Raw genomic sequence first — 16,933 nt, 5'->3', positions numbered from 1 at the left:
CGCTTAATTTGTTCTCATTAATGCTAGCCTCTCAGGTAATGTTTAGTGCAACTTCATTCTAGATGATGTTTGCTTCCCAGCTTCCCAGCTGAGAAGAAATGCTAAGCAGTTACAAAGGTGAAAACATGAATGTCTCACTAATTTATTTATTTAAAGGATACTCAGAACTCAGGAAACATTGAAGGGAAGTTAACTTTTAAATGGTGGACTGGCATTTAGTGTATGGTTAATAGCAGTTCCTCTCCCTGGGGTTGCAGCGAGCTGAGACAACTGGGAATCATCCTTGGGGAGTTTTACAAATAGTTTTTGCTAGAGCTAGCTAAGTGCTCCAAGGATAATCGTTATAGAGTCACACAAACAGCAGTACTCTTTGCTCTATTTCTTTGGTGTTCCTCTAGTAGTATTAAAATGCAAGAAAGCAGTCTTAGGAACCAGCTTAAAAAGCAAGGGAACTAAGAAGCCGTTCTTTGCCTCTACTACTCAGCTCTGCAAAAGCAAACCAGTGAAAAGACCTGGGTGTTAAAATGTTACATTATTTAGGTGATGCAAGAGCCTTTTGTCTGCACCTTGAGATTTGAGTACATATTATAAATATTGTTATATATGGGTTCAGCATATATAGTAATATGACAAGCCAAATAAGAGAATGATTGTGCTTTCCTAAATCTGGGGACTGCTGGCTACCAATGGCATTGCTTGCTATTTGATTAAGGCCAAAGAGAAAAACAGAGTTGAGAGAGATGAAGGGAGAGAAGGAATTCTGGGCCTCCTTAAATCAGTTACAACAAAATTAGCAACCGCAGTAAAGACTGGGGAATCAGTAACATGATCCTTCTTGTATATTTGGTGTACAAAAGTAGAAGGCAAATGGATGGATTATATTTATGTGAATAATAATGCTGTTCAAAAAAGCAAAAACAAAAAAATCCAAAAAGGTAGAATGTGGATTCTTTAATTAGACTGCTTGGACTGGAATTGAATCTCTATCAATTTTTAGCTGGGTGACTTTAGGCCTGTTAGTTTACTTCGTCCTTTATAGGTTTTTTTTCTTAAAATAGTACCACTTGATAGGGAAATGGAAGCTAAATAAGATAATATACTGTATATAAGTGCTTAGGATAGGTCATCACACATGGTAAATATTTAACTTTTTTTAAAAAAAATGAAACTTACATGGAAGAGATATTGGAATTGGTGCTTTATTTCTTTTTATTTTTTTATTTTTATTTTGAGATGAGGTCTCTCTGTGTTGCCCAGGCTGATCTCAAACTCCTGGGCTCAAGCAATCCTCCTGCCTCAGTGCTGGGATTACAGGCATGAGCCACTGTGCTCAGCCTTTACTTTCTAAAATATTTTTTCAGTTTGCAAAATATACCATGGAGTCTTTCCTTTTATTAAAATCCTTCTTTAAAAAAAAAGTATTACTCAAAACTATTGCTCCCCAAAAGCAAAATTTGCAGTTAAGAGGTATTTTGTCATGTGCATTACCTACATTTTACCTATTCATGTAGCATATGTTATAGTTTGTTGATATGGTCAGGCAGATGTATGAATCATTGTGAAAAGGACCCCATTTTAGTGGTAGGCAAAGCATCTAGCCAAAATTTGTAGGTGGGGAGACATCTGCTCCCCACAAGTTGGCCTTCTGTATCAAGGCTGCTGCTTTTGCCACTATGCTCATTGTGGTGGTAGTCTGCTCAGGAAACTTGTAATTATTAAAACCACCTTCTCCTTGGCTTGTCATATTACTATGTATGCTGAAACCAAGTCCTTTTATACATTTGTTCTTTTCCTTACATTCTAAAATAGGCACATACCTACCTACATCTAGAGCTGGCAGGAAGTCTGTCAGCTTTTCTTGGTATGCCTCTTTATACTTGGTAACATAATAAATGTGATTTTTAATGACACTGTCAATCTAATACTTGAATGAGCTTCATTTCCTTTCTCATCTGTTCCTTAGTGATTGCTTTAACCATTGCCTATTCATGACTGAGCCTTGGCATTAAGATCTCATAGGGGCATGGCCCTAAAGTCTTGCTTGTTCTGTTTCATTTTGGCCTTCTCAGGATTTAAGAGGAAGGACCTTCATAGGATGGTGAGCTGAAAATGGGAACCTGTGGGCAAAGTTGGTACAATATATGCCTTTGATGTGACATTAATTTGAGTTAAGTGAAGGGTCAGGACCACGTTTTCAGATTTTTCACATAGTAAATTTTAAAAAACTGAAACACCTTATCAGGATTTGTGGAAATTTTTGTTGCTTTCTTCATACTCTTCATACTTCATCCATCTCCAGAACTTTTTCATCTTCCCTAAATTAAACTCTTTATCTATTTATTTTTTACTTTTTTTGGTATCTAGCTTCTCTTCCTTAATTGTATATATAAGGTATACAAGAAGATGTTTTAATATACATATACACAGTGAAGTGGTTGCCATAGGCAAGCAGATTAACAAATGTATCTTCTCACATAGTTACCTTTGTGTGTATGTGTGGCAAGTGTACCTAAAATCTACTCTTTCAGCAAAAATCCCAAATATAATACAATATTATTGACTGTAGTCCTCGTATTATACATTAGATCTGTAGACGTGTTCATCCTACATATCTGCAACTTTGTATCCTTTGATCTACATCTCCGCATTTCCTCTTGCCCCTCCCCTATCCATTAAAAACTTAATTCTCCATTCCCCAACCTCTGCCAAACACCACTCCACTTCCTGTCTCTATCAGTTTGACTACTCTAGGAACCTCATATAAGAGGAATCATACAATATCTGTCCTTTTATGACTGGCTTATTTCACTTAGCATAATATCTTTAAGATTCATCCATGGTTGTGGCATGCGTCAAAATTGCCTTTCTTTTTAAGGCTGGATAATGTTCCATTGTACATATATATATATGTATGTATCACATTTTGTTTATCCATTTATCTTCAATGGACACATGGGTTGCTTCTACCTTTTGTCTATTGTGAATGATGTTGCTATGAATATGGGTGTACAAATATCTCTTTGGTCTCTGCTTTCACTTCTTTTGGGTATATACCCAGAAGTAGAATTGCTGAATCATATGGTAATTCTACGTTTAATTTCTGAGGATTCACCATAATGTTTTTTCATAGCAGCTGTATCATTTTATATTCCAATAGCAATGAATAAGAGCTCCAATTTCCCAGTTTCTCCACATCCTCACCAATACTTGTTATATTCTGGGTTGTTGTTGCTGTTTTTAAATACCAGCCATCCTATTAGGTGTGCTGTTTGTTTTGATTTTAATTACAAATGTAATTAACAAATTTAGGGCTATTCAAATTTTCTCTTGTGTTATTTTGTTATTATTGGTAAGTTATGGTTTTCAAGGACTTTGTCCCATCTAATGAATGCAATAAAATTGTCCATAATATCCCAGTATTAGCTTTTAAATGTCTGTAAGGTCTGTGGTGATATCTCATTTTTCATTCCTATTATTGGAAGTTCGTGTTTTGTGAAACACATGTTTGATATCAGTCTTGCCAGAAGTTTATCAGTTTTATTAATCTTTCCAAAGAACTAATTTTTGACTTCGATTTTTCCCTGCTTTGCTCATTTTCCCTCCCTCCCTCCCTCTCTCTTTTTTTTTTTTTTGAGACAGGGTATTGCTCTGTCACTGAGGATGCAGTGCAATAGCTTGATCATAGCTCACTGCAGCCTTGAACTCCTGAACTCAAGTGATCCTCCCTCGTTGGCCTCCCAAGTAGCTGGGACTATAGGCACTGGCTAATTTTGTTTGTTTGAAGTTTTTTGTTGTTGTTGTTGTTTTGTTTTTTTTTTTTTTTTTTAGAGACAAGGTCTCACTATTTTGCCTAGGCTAGTCTCAAAGTCTTGGCCTCAAGCCATCTGCCCACCTTGACCTCCCTCCCAAAGCTCTGAGATTACAGGTGTGAACCACCATGCCTGGCCCTGTTTTCTGTTTCATTGTTTTCTGTTTTTATTTTTTATTATTTCCTTCTTTCTACTTACTTAGGGTCTAATTTATTCTTGTTTTTCTAGCTTGTGAAGATAGAAGCTGAGGCCAGGCAAGATGGCTGATGCCTGTAATCCCAGCACTTTGGGAGGCCGAGGTGGGAGGATCCCTTGAGCCCAGGAGTTCAAGACTAGCCTGGGCAACATAGAGAGACCCTGTCTCTTAAAAAAAAAAAAAAGTAGCCAGGTATGGTGGTACATGCCTATAGTACCAGCTACTTGGGAGGCCAAAGCAGGCCTATGAGCTATGATCGTGCCATTGCACTCTAGTCTGGGTGATAGAGCAAGACCTTGTCTGAAAAAAAAAAAAAAAAAAAAAAAGCTGAGATTATTGATTTGACATCTTTCTCATTTCTAATAAAAATATTTAAAACTATAAATTTCTCTCTATACACTGCTTTAGTTGCATCCCATACGTTTTGATATTTTGAGATTTTGTTATCATTCAGTTCAACATATTTTCTAATTTCTCATCAGATTTGTTCTTTTACTCATAGGTTATTTATAGCTGTGTTGCTTAATTCCTTAACATTTGGAAATTTTTGTAGCTATCTTATTATTATTTTGAATTTGGATACAAAAGCAAGGATTGACAATATGCTACCTATTAGGAAAGCACTGCCTATTAGAAAAGCACACAAATAGACTAAAATTTTTTTAAAAGATATACAACATGCCATACACGACATTACATTAGACAACTGGTAGGGCTATATTAATATCAGACAAAGTAGACCTCAAGAAAATGACTATTACCAGAGATAAGAAGGGACATTTATTAATACAAGTTAATTCATCAAAATATTAACATTTAATATTATTATAGTTAAAAAGCACACTCTGTATTATTTTAATACTTTGGGATATTGATTGATTGATTGATTTGTTGAGACAGAGTCCCACTCTGTCGCCCAGGCTGGAGTGCAGTGGCATGATCTCGGCTCACTGCAACTTCTGCCTCCTGGGTTCAAGTGATTCTTGTGCCTCAGCTGATTATAGGCACCCGCCGCCATACCCAGCTAATTGTTTTTTGGATTTTTAGTAGAGATGGGGTTTCACCATGTTGGCCAAGCTGGTCTCAAACTCCTGACCTCAGGTGAACTGCCCGCCTCGGGCTCCCAAAGTGCTGGGATTACAGGCATGAGCCACTGTGCCTGGCCAGCCAAATTTATCTATTTATTGAGACTTGTTTTATAACCCAGCATATGGTCTACCTTGGTGAATGTTCCATGTTCATTTGAAAAGAATGTGTATTCTTGCTATTGCCACATATGATGTTCTTTCTATAAATGTCATCTAGGTCAAGTTAATAATGTTCAAATCTTCTTTATCCTTTTTGATTTTTAGATAGCTTGTCGCTGGTTATTTTTCTATTTATTACTGAAAAAGGGTTGTTAAAATCTCCAAGTATTACTGTGAATTTGTTAAGTTCTCCTTTTAGAAAGTTCTATCTTTCTGCTTCATTTATTTTTCAGCTTTGTTATTAGGTACATGCCTATTTAAGACTGCTATGTTGTCTTGATGAATTGGCTTATTATCATTATTAAATGCCCCTCTTTATCTCTATAATAGTCTTTTCATTGAAGTCTACTTTGTCTGTTAATATAGCCCCACCAGCTTTCTTATGCAGTGTTTGCATGGTATACCTTTTTTTATGTTAATCTATTTGTTTCTTTATATTTAAAGTGCTTGCCTTATAAACAGTATATTGCTGGGTCTTACTTTTTTTAATCCAAGTTAATAATCTGCTTTTTAATTGGAGCCCATTTACATTTATTATAAGTATTGATATGGTTGGGATTAAATATGCTATCTTGGTATTTGTTTTCTATTTGTCCTATTTGTTTTTCATTCCTCTGTTCTTCCTTTCTTGCCTTCTTTTGGATGAATGGAATATTTTAAACTGTACCTCTTTGTGTTGTTTCAAATAAAAATACTACTTATTCACACAGTTTTGTTGTGCAAATAATATCTGAGTTAAACTAGTATTCAAATTAGAGTATGCCAAAAGAGAGCTAAGAGAAGGTACATAAAGGGATTGGGTCATTCTGGTGGCAGAAACCTACTTTTTCTGCCAGAATTTTATTTGGGGCTGGCCCTGCCCTTCTTTTCCCACAAAATTGAACCATGACCAGCAAACCTTAGGCTAACGTGGTAGTAATAATACAAAGCACATATTTGTTAATCATTGTAGTTAGTATAATTGGATAGCTACCTGTATATCGTCACATTCTTCTGTCACTTCCTTCACACTGCAAGGATCTTAATTAGGATCCACCCTGGAAAATATGAAGTAACTTCCATCCAATTAGATTTATGTCAAACAAATACCATTTTTATGTAATCAGTCAAACAATTCATGAGCAGCTTGGTGCTGCCTCTAGAAGCTTGCAATTTAAGTAAGAAGGCATTTATATAATTTTATTATGTAATTATATTATCTCCTATATACATTTATTATATATTTATGTAATAAGATAAATAGCAATGCAAGGCTGTGCATAACTATTGTAGATAAGCAAATGAAATAAAGATGTTTGTGTGGTTAATTAAAGAAATAGCTGCCTAAGTAGGGAAATTGCCACATATTTAGACCCTGGCCATGCCATGCTTTCTCCACAGAATAGCAGCCTGCAAGATTCACATTTCTCTGACATATTCCTGAATTGCTTAATAATCCAATCTGGTTGTATCTTTTTGTCTGTCTACAGAGGCTCTTGGTCATTTATAGTGAGAGAGACTCTTACTTTTTTTTCTTCCCTCTTCTATATATAGATGGGTATAGATAAGTATCACGTGATTATTTAAAGGATTGAAATTCCATTTTGATTTGCCTTTCCTGGGTAGGAAACGTTTACATCATTTTGTACTTTTGAGCATGAATTGCCTCTCTTTCTAGGTGTAATCAATTTCTACTCTTCAGCATACAGAAGATTTTATGAATACTATTCACTGCAGAAAGAGCTCTAAAAATAATTTTGCAGGTAGGGTTTTATAGAACACTGATAGTCTTATGTGGAACACTGGCAGGCAAAAAGAACAAAGGCACATCAGGGTAAAGGTGGTGGTAGGTGGAGCGTTTCATTTCATTTGCCTCCACCAAAGAGCTTGCATTTACTGGAGAAGGAAAACAAATAAGAAACGGGAGCATCTGCACTTGCTGTTGAAGGTTTCATTTCTCATCACTGTTAAGTCACATTTGAATGGAACCATTACAGTCTTGTTGGTATGTATAACTATGCCCCCACTTTTTTTTCCAAAAGGAAAATCTTGAATTTTATGTTTAAAAGTACAAAGAGCTGTTTTTGACATTCTGCAGTTCATTTTGGAATTCATAGTCTTAAACCTATTCATTTTCAGTAGGGTGGTAAAGAGTGCACAGTATATGGCATTTTTACGCCTAATAGCACCTCCAATAATCTGTGATGCATATTACATACACACACCTTTTAGCATCTGTTTCCACCTGACAGCTGACAGCATTAGGCTAAATGTTGTGATGAACAACTGAAATGTCAAGCAGTATTACAATGGTTTCTTATTGGAAAAAGTAAGCACCTTAGAGCTTCTTTTTAATACTTTTCCATAAAGATTTTAAAGTGACATATTTACAAGTACATAATTAAGATGACACACTCTTTAAATGCTTGTTATTCTTCCAGAAATGGAGATGGATTTGGGCTAATCAGCAGATGATTCTTCTCTTGAGCTAGGGTGTAAGCATGCTTTTTTTTTTTGTTTTTTTTTGCTTTTTTGTAAGACAGGGTCTTGCTCTATGACCCAGGCTGGAATGCAGTGGCACGATCATGGCTCACTACAGCTTCAGCCTCTAGGCTCGGCCTCTTGTGTAGCTGGAACCACAGATGTATACCACCAGCCCTGACTGATTTTTTTTCATTTTTTGTAGAGACAGGGTCTCACTATGTTGCCCAGGCCGGTCTCGAACTCTTGGATTCAAGAAACTCTCTCGCTTTGGCCTCCCAAAGTGTTGGGATTACAGGCATGAGCCACTGCACCTGGCCTTAAGCATGCATTTTTGTTTTGTTTTGTTTTGAGACAGAGTCTTGTTCTGTTGCCCAGGCGGGAGTGCAGTGACACAATCTCGGCTCACTGCAATCTCTGCCTCCCGGGTTCAAGTGATTCTCTTGCCTCAGCCTCCAGGTAGCTGGGATTACAGGAACTCACATCACTCCTGGTTAATTTTTTTTTTTTTTTGTATTTTTTGTATTTTTAGTAGAGATGGAGTTTTCCTATATTGGCCAGGCTGGTCTCGAACTCCTGACCTCAAGTGAGCCACCCGCCTCGGCCTCCCAAAGTGCTGGGATTACAGGCATGAGCCACCATGCCCGGCAAAGCATGCATTTTGTTCAGGGGAATCTATTTTGCATCCATATTACTGACTATTCTTAAAAATATATGTATACAGGATTGTTAGAATTAAGAATTGCTAAGATTCTGTCTTAATATTTATTTATTTGACTGATTTTCATATTATTCAGTTCAGCACGGAGAATGAGAGTTACAGGTTTGTTTTCTTATTCTTCTACCGTACTTGGGATTTTTGTCTAGTGGTCACAAAATATTTCCTAGAAATATGTTTTCCTGGAATTACCCCCCAAAAAATAAAATTACTTAAAAAAAAAACTGTCTTTAGTACGCAAATTCAGATTTTGGACTTACATGCTTTGATCATGTGCTAAAAATTAAATAAGCAAATAAAATATCTAACAAAGCAAAGTTGGTCAAGGCTATGGCTTTCAAAAAAATGCCAGCCAGTGTTGCCCACCCTAATTATTTCTCTCCCATCTCTTGGCCTGAATATACTCCAGGAGAGAAGCTGTTATGCTCATCTTTCATTAAAAAGTTTATAGTTTTCATGTGCTTTCTCAGATTGAAAACCTTTAGAACCAGGTTTTGGGTATTAGATAAACAATACACTGTTTAATCTATGTTGACTAATTAATCATTTGTAACTTTTTAGGTACTGCTTAGGATGAATATGATTTGGAGAAATTCCATTTCCTGTCTAAGGCTAGGAAAGGTGCCACACAGATACCAAAGTGGTTATCACCCAGTGGCCCCTCTGGGATCAAGGATTTTAACTGACCCAGCCAAAGTTTTTGAACACAACATGTGGTGAGTTTTCTTTTTAAGTCTGATATTATATGTGTTTCCTAAATATCACCAGTAGTATTATTTTCATTTAGAATTAAGAAAGGGTTTTTAAAGCTGATGACCTAACTCATGTTGTAGAGGTCCAAAAGCTAGGACCTGACTTAAGTGTTGCTGATTCTGAATTTCATTGCAAATGGAATTGGAAGAGTGAAACTTCCCATATGTTTTTAGTAGCCTTAGAGTTCTTGCAGGCCCTTCCTGCTTACCTCTGATCCTGATTTGTCTGCTGTCACCGGGTGGGGGTGAGGATTCTTTCCTAGGTGGGGCCCTCCTCCTGCTCCACAGTCCCTTCCCTCTTTTTCATACTTGTCATCCGGCAAATGCGGATCAGTACCCGTGACTTACTGAGCACCAGGGAGATCACATTGATATGATTCTCGTCTATGCTTTCAGGGAATCCACCCTATTTGGAAAGATAGATATTTACAGAAAAAGCTGATAATTACCCCTACAAGGCAGTAAATTGTGAAGGCTCAATGAGTGTTACAGACTGTATCCCATATGAGAACAACTCAGTAATGCAAAACCACTTCTGTTTGGGCATAGTCAGAAAGATTTCTTAAAGTGAGGGAAATTGAGATTAGGATTACAGGCACACCTCAGAAATGTTGTAGGCTTGGTTGAGACCACAGCAGTAAAGCAAATATCGCAATAAAGTGAGTCACACAATTTTTTTGGCTTCACAGTGCATATGTAAGTTATGTTTACACTATACTGTAGTCTCTTAAGTGTACAATAGCATTATGTCTAAGAAAACAATGTACAAACCTAATTAAAAAGTAATTTCTTGCTAAAAAATGCTAACAGTCATCTGAGCCTTCAGTGAGTCATAATCTTTTTATTGGCAGAGGGTCTTAACTCAGTGTTGATGGCTGCTGACTGATCAGGGTGGTGGTTAGAGTGGCTGTGGCAGTTTCTTAAAATAAGACAATGATGGAGTTTGCCTCATCAACTGACTCTTCCTTTCATGAAAGATTTCTCTGTAGCATGTGATGCTGTTTGATAGCATTTTACCTACAGTAGAACTTTCAAAATCAGTCAGTCCTCACAGATCCTGCCACTGTTTTATCAACTAAGTGTATGTAATATTCTAAATATTTTGTTTAATATTTAGAATTATGTCTAAATTCTTTGTTGTCTAAATTATGTCTAAATTCTTTGTTGTAATTTCCACAGTGTTCACAGTGTCTTCACCCCGAGTAGATTCCATCTCAAGAAACTAGTTTCTTTGTTCATCCCTACAAAGGAACTCCTCATCTGTTCAAGTTTTATCATGAGATTGCAGCAATTCAGCCTAAATCTTTAGGCCCCACTTTTAATTTTAGTTCTCTTGCTGTTTCTACCATATCTGCCATTACTTTTTCCACTGAAGTCTTGAACCCCTTATCATCCATTAGAATCAACTTCTTCCAAACTCCTGTTGATGTTATTATTTTGACCTCCTCCCATGAATCACAAATGTTCTTAATGGCATGTAGATTGGCGAATCCTTTCCAGAATGTTTTCAGTTTACTTTGCTCAGATCCACTAGAGGAATTACTATTTATGGCAGCTATAGCTTTACGAAATGTAATTCTTAAATAAGTCTTGAAAGTTGAAATTACTCCTTGATCTAAGGGCTACAGAATGGATATTGTGTTAGTTGGCATGAAAACAACATTAATACCCTTGTACATTTCCATCAGAACTCTGGAGTGACAAGGTATATTGTCAGTGAGCAGTAGTATTTTGCAAGGAATTCTTTTTTCTGAGCATTAGGTCTCCACAGTGGGCTTAAAACATTCAGTAAACCATGCTATAAACAGATGTGTTGTCATCCAGGCTTTGTTGTTTCATTTATAGAGCATAGGCAGAGTAGATTCAGCATAATTTTTAAGAGCCCTAGGATTTTCGGAATAGTAAATAAGCACTGGCTTCAACTTAAAGTCACCAACTGCCTTAGCCCTTAACAAGAGAGTCAGCCTGTCCTTTGAAGCTTTGAAGCCAGGCATTGACTTCTCCTTTCTGGCTATGAAAGTCTTAGATGACATCTTCTTCCAATAGAAAGCTGTTTTATTTACATTGAAAATTTGTTTTTTAGTGTAACCACCTTCATCAGTGATCTTAGCTGGATCTTCTGGATAACTTGATGCTACAGCTTCTCCATCAGCACTTACTGCTTTGCTTTGTACTTTTATGCTATGGAGATGGCTTCTTTCCTTAAACCTCATGAACCAACCTCCACTAGCTTCACTTTTCTTCTGCAGCTACCTCATCTCTCTGAGCCTTCATAGAATCAAAGAAAGTTAGGGCCTTGCTCTGGATTAGACTTTGGCTTATGGGAATATTGTGGCTGGTTTTATCTTTTATGCAGACCACTAAACCTTTCTCCATATCAGTAATGCTATTTCACTTTCTTTTCATTCATGTATTCACTGGAGCAGCATCTTTTTTTTTTTTTTTTTTTTGAGACAGGGAGACTCTGTCACCCAAGCTGGAGTGCAGTGGTGTGGTCACAGTTCACTGCAGCCTCAACCTCCTCGTGGGTCAAGTGATTCTCTGGCCTCAGCGTCCCAAGTAGCTGGGACTATAGGCGTTCACTGCCATGCCTGGCTAATTTTTGTATTTTTTGTAGAGATGGGGTTTCACCATGTTGCCCAGGCTGGCCTTGAACTCCTGAGCTCAAGTGATCTTCCCAACTCAGCCTCCCAAAGTGCTGGGATTACAGGTGTGAGCCATAGCACTCAACCTGGAGTAGCATCTTTAATTTCCTTTAAGAACTTTTCCTTTGCATTTCACAAGTTGACTAGTGCTAAAGGCCTAGGTTTTGTCCTGTCTCAGCTTGCAATAGGCCTTCCTCACTAAGCTTAATCTTTTCTAGCTTTTGATTTAAAGTGAGATATATATAACTATTCCTTTCATTTGAACACATAGAGGCCATTATAGGGTAATCAACTGGCCTCATTTCATTATTGTTTTGTCTCAGGGAATAGGGGAACCTGAGGAGAGGGAAACAGGGAAAGCCAGGTCAGTGGAGCAGTCAGAACACACATAACATTTATCAATTAAATTCGCTGTTTTATGTGGGTATGGTTCATGGTGCTCTAAAACAATTACAATAGTAACATCAAAGATCACTGATCACAGCTCATAACAGATATAATAATAATGAAATCGTTTGAAATATTGCAAGAATTACCAAAATGTAACAGAGACATGAAATGAGCACATGCTGTTGGAGAAATGGCACCAATAGACTTGCTCAATGCAGGGTTGCCACAAACCTTCAATTTGTAAAAAATGCAATAGCTGTAAAGTGTGATCAAGCAAAGCATAATTATACAAGATATGCCTGTATTTATATTGCCTCCAGTACATAGCACAATGCCTGACACACAAATATTTGTTGAATTAATGCTTTGAATAGGTAAACTGAAATAAGGGCATTCTAGGTGGATAGAAAATCATAAAGCACTGAGATGAGGAAATATAAGGCATTTTCAGGAGATAGAGCATAGGATAGTTTGCCTTAAGAAAGGCTTTTCTAGGAGATTGGTGAAAGATAAGGTTGGAATGACATAGGCCAGATGGGGGGGTAGGTTTAAGATTGTGCATGGTCCTGAATTCATAGCTGAAGTATAAGGCATTATAGAGCCACTGAAGATAAATAAATGACATTATACTTAGTGTATTAAGTGTATAGATTTGGTAACACCGTACTAGAGTGATCAGCAGGGAGAATTAGAAGCAGGAAAGGGCCAGTGAGCAAGAGATTGTGACAGAAAAGTAAATAGAACTTGGTGCTTGTGCAGAGTAAAGAAAAAGGAAGAAGTTGACTCTGAAGTTTTGATCTTAAGTAACTGATAGAAATAGGAAAATCAAGAGGTAAATGTATTTGTTTTATTTTGGAAGAAAGATGGTGAATTTGGTTTTAGGCATTTTGAATAGGCTTTGTGAGCAGGACATTCAGGTGTAAATGTCCAGCACGCAGACACTACTGCTGGGAAGAGGGAGAGTGGTCAGAGCTGAAGAAGTCAAGTTGGGTATGATATCTGCAGACAAAATTGTCATCAGACTAGCCTCTGGAACAGCATCTCTGGGGCTAGGAAAGTGATTCATGGGCTTTTTATGTTTTTATTGCAACTGAATCTCAATTTTGAAAGGGAATACATTGATTTTTTAATTAATTAGTTCTACACTATACAATATGGTAGTCACTAGCCACATGTGGTTATTCAGCACTTGAAATATATTATAACTGGGCTGAATTGAGATGTACTGTAAAATTTTTAAAACTTAGTACAAAAAATAAGGTAAACAATCTCAGTAATTTTTATATTGAATTATATGTTAAAAGTGAATGAAAATTTGGATATATGCAATTAAATTATATATATACACACATACATATACACATATATACATATATACACACATATATACATATATACATATATACACACATATATACATATATACACACATATATATACATATATACATATATACACACATATATATACATATATACATATATGTACACACATATATACATATATATATATATATTTTTTTTTTTTAATGAGACAGAGTCTCTGTCGCCCTGGCTGGAGTGCAATGATGCAATCTCACCTCACTGCAACCTCTGCCTCCCAGGTTCAAGCAATTCTCCTGCCTTAGCCTCCTGAGTATCTGGGATTATAAACATGCACCACTAAAAGGGAAAAAGCTCCCATGTCCCCCTCGCAGGATGTGCGATGGGGGTGTGGCTCACTTCTTCAGTGCCCCGCTGCTCAGACCTCTAGGGGAGCATACAGATGGGCAGGCTGTGGGGCTCCTACCCCATGACAGTGTCTAGGGGTGAGTGTTTACAGCTCCTGAAGCCCCAGTGGGCGTGTGTTACAGGGTGCTCTTTTAGTTTAGCCATGCATAGGCAGCTTGTGTTAGCTCATTTATACCCCTGCCTTATCGTAAAGACAGAGGGCTTTCTGTATCCCAGGGTTCTTGCCTTGGTGTACGGGAAGAATCAGATCACTTATGAGCTTGGAGAACGAGTGCAAGGTTTTATTGAGTGGAAGTAGCTCTCAGCAGATTGGGGAGTCAGAAGGGAGATGGTTTTCCCCTGGAGTCGGACCGCTTGGTGGACTGGGCTCTCCTCTGGCTGCCCTAGCCAAATGTCGTTCTGCTGGTGGGTGGCCTGCTGGTGTGCTGGTGCCTGCTGATGTGCTTCTCGCCATGTCCAGCCACCTGTGTGTCTGCCTGCTGGGGTCTGGGGGGAGGTGATTGTTTATAGGGATAGGATGGGGGCGTGGCAGGCCAGGGCAGTCTTGGGAAAATACAACATTTGGGCAGGAAATGCCTGTCCTCACCTAGGTTCATGTGGGTGGAACCCTAGCCAGGGACCATGTCCTCCTCTAACTAGCACTTCCCTTCCCCTCTTCTGTATCATTTAAAGGGACCACACTCTTCCCTTCCATATCGCCACCACGCCCAGCTAATTTTTGTATTTTTTGTAGAGACAAGGTTTCGCTGTGTTGGCCAGGCCGGTCTCGAACTCCTGACCTCAGGTGAACTGCCTACCTCGGACTCCCAAAATACTGGGATTACAGGTGTGAGCCACTGTACCTGGCCTAAATAAAATATATTTTTAAAATTGGTTTTACCTCTTTATTTTCATTTTTCCTTACTATGGCTACTAGAAATTTTAAAACTACGTATGTGGTTCACATTATACTTTTTTGGACAGCTGCTCCATTAAACCATTTTGACTACCATCACCAACATGGATAGTTATCGCAGGCTATGAGATAAAATGGGCCCTTTGCCAGGCAATTAAATCTCCAGAGCAACTTCTGATCTTAGGCAAGCTCCTCATTTACCAATTTTTTTGTTTTCTTCATTAGACCCTAGTGATTTAGCTATCTATATTGTCTTTTTCCATCTGCTACCACCTGCTCTCTTGCCTGAGATTCTTGCCTACTGATTTAAGTTCTGTTTTGTCATAGACTCAGGAAAGCAAGGATCATCTGGTCCACTGCTCCTCAAACACATGGGCTAGCTTTGGGCTGGCTGCACAAGAATCCTTCAGGGAGTTACTATTTCAGTAGGTCTAGAGGTATGGCCCAGGAATTTCTAACTTGAAAAGGCTCTTTTAGTAATTCTGTTGAGGAGGCAGGTTTGGGAACCCTTGATCCAGTCCAATGGTTTTTATAATTTTCTTTAGCAACAGAACTATTTTCAAGTGAAGCTTTAACATGGAATCCTAGGATTTAAAAGATAAAAGCAAACCTGACCTGAATGAATTAGGCATAGAGGCCTGGAGCATCAACAGCACCACTTCCTTTTCCCTCTCACTTCTCTTCACTTACTCTAGCAGCCAAGAGGACCCTTAGGGCTCGGTTATTCAGTTTGAAAAACAGTGATCTAGTCTAAACAGCCATCTGTCTTCATAGCATACTCCCCAAGGGGTTGGCCAGTCTGCACCCGACACCTGTGGTGAACTCTCTACCAACACAGATACATACTGTAAGAGCAGTAATAAAAACTGTTTCACCCAGGGAAGAGGAAGGTAGTTGATTCACATTATCTTCCCACACACCTTTTTTAAATTTTTTTCTTCTTAAAGAGAAGATTTGTAAATTAAACGAAACCTGGTTTTTTCTCCCCATCCTTCAAGTCCAAAATTCTGTTCAAAAGTTTTTGTTTTCTTCCTTATTTTCTGCTTTATATTTAAGAATAGTGTTTCCCCTCTTGCTGAATTTGATTTTTTTTTTTTTTTTTTGAGACAGGGTCTTGCCCTGTCACCCAGGCTGAAGTACAATGGCACTATAATGGCTAATTTTTAATTTTGTTTTATTTTATTTTTTTTTAGAGAGGGAGTCTTGCCATGTAGCCCAGGCTGGTCTTGAACTCCTGGCCTCAAGCAGTCCTCCTGCATTGGCCTCCCAAAATGCTGTGATTACAGGCATGAGCCACCACACCCAGCCTGAATTTGATTTTTTAAAGATGTTTCTAGAAAAGCATATGCCAATTTTCTCTCAGAGGTGTTGCTCAGAATTATCTACAGTTCATTTTTCCATTTAGCCTTTGATTTGTAAGGATTATTTACTCTCTGTATGACCATATTTTTTTTAATTTTAAGAAAAAATAAAGATATTCTTTTTTATTTAGTTTCTAATATCCTGAGAAAGATTTGCCTTCCAGATTCTGGGTATTTGTATTACTAGTACTTATATCTGCCTATAGTCTTTTACTTATTTACTTACTTAATTAGTTAATTAATTTAAAGACAGCATCTCGCTCTGTCACCCAGACTGGAGTGCAGTGGCACGATCACAGCTCATTGCAGTTTTGACCTCCTAGGCTCAAGTGATCCTCCTGCCTCAGCCCCTGAAGTAGCTGAGATTACAGGTGTGTGCTACCCACACCTGGCTAATTTTTTATTTTTTGTAGAGATGGAGTCTACTGTGTTGCCCAGACTGATCTGGAACTCCTAGGCTGAAGCAGTCCTCCTGCCTCAGCCTCCTAAAGTGCTGAGATTACAGGAATGAGCCACCACAGTTGGTCTAGTTTTTCATTTTGTCTGTTTGTTTGCTTATTTGAGACAGAGTCTTGCTCTGTCACCCAGACTGGAGTGCAGTGGCATGGTAACAGCTCACTGCAGCCTCGACCACCTGGGCTCAAGTGATCCTCCCACCTCAGCCTCCCTAGTAGCTGGTACTACAGGCGTGTGCCACCGTGGCTAGCTAATTTTTTTGTATTCTTAGTAT

General features: G+C 38.0%; 1 protein-coding gene across 2 annotated transcripts in view; it reads left to right on the top strand.

The window, feature by feature from the left end:
- The window catches only part of METTL8 (methyltransferase like 8), a 120,738-nt gene that overhangs the window by 33,972 nt on the left and 69,833 nt on the right, over positions 1–16,933 (top strand). For both annotated transcript variants that reach the window (XM_003254256.2, XM_030803056.1), the window contains exon 2: positions 8,992–9,146. In XM_003254256.2, coding sequence (XP_003254304.2) covers positions 9,004–9,146 — 143 coding nt within the window. In that variant the 5' untranslated portion in view covers positions 8,992–9,003. The remainder of the gene's footprint in view (positions 1–8,991; positions 9,147–16,933) is intronic.

This window comes from Nomascus leucogenys, chromosome 22a (assembly GCF_006542625.1).
Source record: "Nomascus leucogenys isolate Asia chromosome 22a, Asia_NLE_v1, whole genome shotgun sequence".
Taxonomy (NCBI): Eukaryota; Metazoa; Chordata; class Mammalia; order Primates; family Hylobatidae; genus Nomascus; species Nomascus leucogenys.
This window is presented reverse-complemented; position numbering and strand designations above follow the sequence as displayed.